This window comes from Microtus oregoni, unplaced genomic scaffold (assembly GCF_018167655.1).
Source record: "Microtus oregoni isolate MIOR12 unplaced genomic scaffold, Mior012 000014F_ref0000157, whole genome shotgun sequence".
In the NCBI taxonomy this organism is placed as follows: domain Eukaryota; kingdom Metazoa; phylum Chordata; class Mammalia; order Rodentia; family Cricetidae; genus Microtus; species Microtus oregoni.
Window position 1 is genome coordinate 20873298 of NW_024543073.1, and position 6703 is coordinate 20880000.

Consider the following 6703-nt stretch of genomic DNA (forward strand, 5'->3'; position numbering starts at 1 on the left):
AGGCGCTGGGAGAGAAGGAGCCCGAAGGGAGGCGCGGGCGAGGCGGGGTCGTGGGGACGTTGTGGGGTGGGGGGTCGTGACCAGTGTGTGGCCGGGGACGCCGCCAGGCAGAGGCCGGGAGGAGGGCGCGAGCACGACCTGGGCAAGCGGGAGGCCGGGGCGGCGGGCAGCGCTGGGCTCGGGCAGCGGGCGGGAAGGGGTGGGAGGGGAATTTGGGGCAGCGCTGGGGCTTGGGGAGGACCGGGGACACCGGGCGGGAGAGCTGGGAGCCCGGCGCGCCGGCCGAGGGTGTGTCGGGGGTAGGGGGTGGCGCCCTGCGGTGCGGGCTGGGCTGCGCGGCAGCGGCATTAGGTGAAGCTCATGGAGACTGTGTGCTCGAGCGCCTTGCGGCGCAGGGACGCGATGCTCGTGCCCCGCCACACGTCGCTGCTGTCCGGAGAGCTGCAGAGCTGGGGCGAGCCGGAGACGTTGCTGGGGCCGGGGAGGGAGGCCGGCACCATGCCGGGGAAGGCGGGCTGGTAGAGGTGCGACTGCAGCCCCGCGCCGTTGGAGCCCGCCAGGCTGTTGGACAAGCCCATGGAGTTGGGCGGTGGCCCCGCAGCCAGGCTGCACTGGGACAGCGACTGCGCCATAGCCTGCTGGCGGCCGAGCGCGGGCGGCAGCGGTAGCTGGGACACGCCGGGCATCGCGGCCGCCGCCCAGCGGGTGTCGTTGGCGTGGAAAGAGCACAGGCTATCACCCATGGCGGCGGCGGCAGCAGCAGCGGCCGACGGAAACTGGGGCAAGCCAGGCGTGGGCAGCAGCGTGCCTGGCGCACGGAACACGTTGGTGGTCTTCTTGCGTTTCTTCCACTTGGCGCGCCGATTCTGGAACCAGACCTGCAGCGGGCGGGGTGGGGAAGACAAGACCTGGCGAGGTTAGCGACCCCGGTGGGAGATCGAGTCCCGGGAGCCCGGCTTCTCACTGTCACTCGACCCCTGGCTGAGTCGGTGCTCTGGGCTCAACACGCCCCCATGCCCAGCGCGAGCTCCGGGTTCTCCACCTCCGCGGAACGACGGACGCTCTTTGCCGCCACCAAGCGCAGACTCCGGCGGCGCTCTCAAGTCGCGGTGCCCACTGGCGCAGAACGCACCGAGCGAGCACCACCAGACATACCACCGTGTGCAGCGTTCAGCACCTCCTGCATTCTGGCATAGTCTGTGCATAGTACAGATGCACCAGTCTGCAGGCAGGCATGTGTCAAGGCTCGACCCACAGGTGTACAAATGAAGATAAACATGAGTACCCATGTGGCTTAATAGCATGTCTTATAGCACTGATGGGGTATAGAATTTTCAGAAACACTGGAAATTTGGAAATTGATGAAAGGCCACGAATGACATAAACAGTTTCAAAATCGAAAGACAAAGGAAGCTCCCCAACATCACGGTTGACAGAGCAGAGAGGTTAATATAGTGACCCGTGTGGCAAAGTGAGCCACTGAGCTGCAGTGGTGTTTGGTTGCCACCTTGATTTCTGATTCCTCCCTCAGCGCTTGGTGGAATTGCCACAATGCTCCTCCCCGTCTCACTCCCAAAATGCTGTGAGGGCACCTTTGTCTGCAGTTCCGGTGTGCTGGAACTTGCAGCCAGAGTCTTAGATCTATGCCTCCCAGTAACTTACCTCAGATCCCTAACATGTCCTCTACTGCCTGCAAGTTGCACACACACACACACACACACACACACACACCAACCCGCCTCTTGTGTTATAAACTAAAGCAAATACAAAGGAAAGGAAGTCAACTTTAGAACTCTCACTGGTCAAAATGCAAATCTAAATTTGCTGGGACGAGGGCTGCATCTTTCTTTTTCCAGGAAGAACTGTTTAATAAACTACCTCAAACAGGCCTCCTCAGTTTTCCTTCCTAGTCGTGGCCCAGGAATGTCAGAGCCTACAAATGTGCCTACAAATGTAAAATTCACTATCACAGTGTGAAAATTCCTCTGAATAATAATAGACACCCCATCTGACCTTGATAATGTCCCATCTCCACTGATTCAAATTTCATCTTTCAGGGGAGGGGGTTCTCAGTGCACTTCCTTGGCAGACTTTCCTTTAAAATCCTGTTAGCAGGATGATTCCTGATATTAACTATAAAGTGGGGGCGGGACAGAGATCAAATATTGACTAGTCCTGTTAGAATTTGGCCAACACATCCTGTTCTCCACATCTGTGACCCCCAAAGTGATTTACCTGGCAATCTGACCTATGTAGTGTTTGCTTTGCAAGTTAAAGTGTCAGGAATATGGACCCATTTGCCTTCACTCTTGGTAAACCAAGGATTTATAGCCGTGCAAGTGTGAAGAGCTTTGCAGTTTAGCGTTCTCTCTGAAGCCACCGTGTCTTCCTGCCTCAACTGCGACTTTGCTCACCGGTTTATCTTTCTCTAGTGTGTACACCAGCTCCCACGTTGTTGTTTAACCTGTGCTGGGGATATGAATGCTGCGGCCTTTAGCTGCAGCTCTTGAGCTGGTGGCACAGGATTAATGAGGCTGCAGGGCCCTTGATGGTGATGTTGGGATCAATGTGGCCAATTGAGCTGTGAGCAGCCTTTGGCCTGAGAGGGAAAGAAAGTGGGGAGACCCAATGTCCCAAAGACCCTTTGAAGCCCTCACCCAACATTAGTTTGGGGAACTGGACAAGAGGAAACCCTTGACTGACTCTGGGCTGTATTCAAAATGTTCTCCCAATGCACCTGCAGTTTCCAAGGGGCGCTTTGAAAGAGAGTTGAGATCAATTCCTAACACTGGAGCCAGTGAGTCCTAGAGGGTCAGTGTTTCAGGAGGTGGTAACTTGGGAGAAGAGGTGGAGAAAGAAGCAAAAGAAAGAAAAACCACATCAAACTGCACAGCAGGATTTCAAGAGCAAACACTGCTGCCAAAAAAAAAAAAAAAGCTTCTGAATCCAGAGTCTGCTCATGCACACAAGAAAAAAAAAAAAAACCACTGTTAAAGGGCTAAATATTAGAGGAATAATCGAAAAATCATGCTCAATTATGTTTGAGGGTTAGTAGTCAAACGATGACTACAAATTTTTCATGTTTCATGGTTTACTGAGATTCAAGGGGGAAAAATCTTCATGGCCTCTGAGCACCTCCATTCCAAGCTGTGATGCATATGTTTTTAAAATGTGAATGTTTCCACTTGAAAACTAGAGCATGACGGGTTAAAATGCAGACAAAACCTAAGGGAGGCTTTCAGGAAGCACAGATGACAACTCCAGGAAATATATTAACCACAGCCAAAGATCCAACTTTGTACTCCGTTTGAAATGCAGCCCTCCTCAGAAAATGCTTAATACAACAGTGAGAATCTAATGGAGGTTGGAATCTAAAAATCCACTTTCATGATATCTGCTGTTACAGTAATATAGACATACTGTAAATGTATTTTAAAATATATAGCCCGTTTAATTCCCCAGCTATAAATGGCTCAGGAATAGAGAAAGAAGGGGAGAGAAAACGAATATTACACCCCCCACACACACACACACTTGAAGCAAATGCTTTATGAAGACCTCATTGGAATCCAGCAAATGATTAATGTGAAGATTTGGGAGGAAATCTGGGGCGCTGTATTAAAGCCTAGATCTCAGGTTCATTTCGATCAGCCAGCCGTGAACTCTGGGCCGAATTCATTACACTTTAATAGTGCTGGGAGAAGAAGAAAATGCAATTTCTCATTCCATTAGAAAACTAGAAAATACTCTCAGCTTGTCCCCCTATTAAGATGTGGCAGGTGACAGGGCCATTCTGAGGGACACGGTCAATGGAATTACAGCACATTATTTTTGTCCGTATAAAATATTGAAAGGCAAGCCTGACTGTGCAGAAGTTATTCCACTGATTTGGTTTTTATGTAAATAAAATATTGAAAGTTAATTAATCCGTGCTAGAGACTAATGATTATGCTTATTATATTGCATTTGATCGCATAATTTGCATGATTCTCGCATTGCTGCTTAATAAGCCATTCCAGGTTATAAATAATTCTGAAATTGGTTTCTAATAATGGCATGCTATAAAAGGAATGGTTTTATTACACTAGCCAGAAAAGGGGAGCAGTATCCTACACAGAATTGGCCTTGGTATCAGCAGAGGTGCTTCAGTAAATCCTTCACAGGGTGATGTAGTCCAGATAAAGACAAAAAGAAGTGTGCTAGATAAGTTAGTCTAAAATGAAAAGCATCTTTGAAAACATACAATTGCAATAAGTTGAGTGTTTTAATCAGTGCAGTGGCCCCCCACACTGGAAAGAATGTGTGGCAATCTGCTAACTATAAAGACAACTGTGAAGCACTCATCATATAAGAATGTAAACCAATTACTATTTAATTTGAATTTGGTCAAGGAGCAATGGTACAGTGAGTTGTGAAGTAAATACATTTTCCATAAACTGTTTTTGCATTACGTTACATAATGTTAATCATTGTGAAATGCTAATTAAGAAGGTTATGTTGATCTGATTACTTTTTAAATTATGAAACATTATTTTTAAAAAATATTGAAATTGCCATTCTATTAAATTGTTTCTATCAGTAGGCTCAAGCTATCATTGTTGGTTGAACATTATGCTAGAACAATTAACATACTTTATCTCTTTCTTCTTGCATATTCTTTTGTGTATTTTTTCAAAATAGCTACCACACAGTGTATATTTTATTTCATTTATAACTTTTTCTATGAAAAGAATCACTGTCATTAACCTTTGGAAGACCTAATAAAGTTTAATAGACCTCATTTTCTTTTTTCACAAAATCGGCCTTCCAATTATATTTTATTTGTGATTCTAAGTTCTATTTTAATTTGAACTAATTACCAATATGTCTAGGTTAAGACTAGCACTGCACTCTCTAAAACAAAATTTAATAGTTAAGATTTCTCTTGAGGACAAAAAGTAAATTTGTGAAATTTTATTCTCCGATATTGAGCCTACAATTAAGCACTGTAATTGGCATGCGTTGAGTTTGTGTATTTCTATAACAGTTTGAACCCACACTTAAAGAGGCATGTAAGGTGAAGATTTAAAGAACAGGAATATGCCTGAACAGTGTGATTAGTACTCTTCATATGTGTAATGTCTGTGTCCCATCGTTCAAGCTTTTCATAGTTTTAATTTTACTAATGAATGTCCAGATTTCTGTTGAATAAATGTAGCAAGAATTAGGAATATTTATCTATAAATTTGACCGTTTTAAGACCCTGGTGATACTCATTTCTTATTAGAACAAAACTACATATTCCCGTTTAGACCATCTACAAAACACCAAATGGAAACAAATTCTGATTTCCTAATCAATCAAATATAAGTGAACTGAAGTTCTTAAAGTTAATTTACAAAGTCAAGTAACACTGTCTGAACAAATTAGTCAATTTGGCACCCAGTTTTTAAAAGAAAAAATCCAAAGTAACCGGGGGAGAAATTTTCAGCACCGTGGATAGCTCCAGGCTAAATGCAAGGTTTCGTCTGAGCGCCTATGAAATAGCAGGTCAGTCTTTTGAAGGGAAAGGAAGGAATTTGGGATTCATTAATCTTATACTTTTCTCCCCCAAATATTCAGAAGAGGTACAGGTGAGAATTCCTAGATTCCAAACAATTACTACTTGGAGGGTGGTTGGATAAAAATAAGGACATGATAACTATTTTCTCTATTACAGGTTAATCTTTCTGACCTGAAAAATTCCTTCTTCGGGTCAGATATCTGAAACAGGAAGTGCTCAATTCCTGCCTTCATCCTTAGCGAAATCTAAATTGTTTTGTTAGAATTAAAATCCCAGGGTTCATAGATGATGTAGTATTTCCGACCAGTCCCAACGCCTCATTAGATCACCAAGCTTTTGAAAACAACAAAGCCGAGGATATTTTCCCTGAAAGTTGAGGGTGATATTTAAAAGAATAAAATCACACTAGGAAATTTGAGTATGCCACCCCTCTTATAAAGGCACCCAGTGCACAGTAATTCCTCTTTCCTGTTTTCTGTGTAATTGTGACATTTCCCCCATTTATCCAAATTCGTAATAGAAACTCATTACAAGGTAATGAAACGCTTGTCAATAGTGAGAGCAGGAGCAAGGTGAGCGCTGGGCTTAGCTGCTGGGGAGACAAGGAGGTTCCCTTCTCTGGAGGCTAGAGTTGGACCCGGCATCCCCATAAAGCTGGGCTTGTTTTATTGTTTTGGTTTTGTTTTTTGAGGGGTTTCGGCGGGGTTTGGGGGGGGGATGTGGCTACAATGGAGATAGTCCACTGGTGCCTGTCGATCGTCGTAGCCAGTGTTAGGACGAGAAAGAGCTCTTCCTATCCAGCAAGTGCCGGGATCGCAGCGGCACAGAATACCTAGCTCCTCTGTGCTCTGGTCCTCCGGTCCCTCCTTGCGCCCCCGCCCCCAGCCCAAGTCGGGTGTACCTGTACTCGGGACTCGGTCAGCCCAATACGCAGCGCCAGCTCCTCACGCATGAAGATGTCAGGGTAGTGAGTTTTGGCGAAGCTCCTCTCCAACTCGTTGAGCTGCGCTGGGGTGAAGCGAGTCCGGTGGCGCTTCTGCTTCTGTTGGCCCTGCTGTTGACCGGCTTGGCTGGGATTGGGGCCACCCTGGGGCCCCGGCTGCTTGTCAGGGTCTTTAGCGCTCACCGCCAGGGAAGCAGGAGTAGAGCCCACGGTGGTGA

At 46.6% G+C, this 6703-nt stretch overlaps 1 protein-coding gene across 1 annotated transcript in view; it reads right to left on the reverse strand.

Moving 5' to 3' along the window:
* Positions 1 to 347: 347 nt before the first annotated feature.
* Positions 348 to 6703, reverse strand: part of LOC121455999 (orthopedia homeobox) — a 7869-nt gene continuing 1513 nt past the window's right edge. Inside the window, exons 2-3 of the mRNA XM_041663799.1 lie at positions 6444 to 6703; positions 348 to 878 (exon numbers count right to left, since the gene is read on the reverse strand). The exon at positions 6444 to 6703 is cut by the window's right edge and continues 150 nt beyond it. Coding sequence (XP_041519733.1) covers positions 348 to 878; positions 6444 to 6703 — 791 coding nt within the window. The remainder of the gene's footprint in view (positions 879 to 6443) is intronic.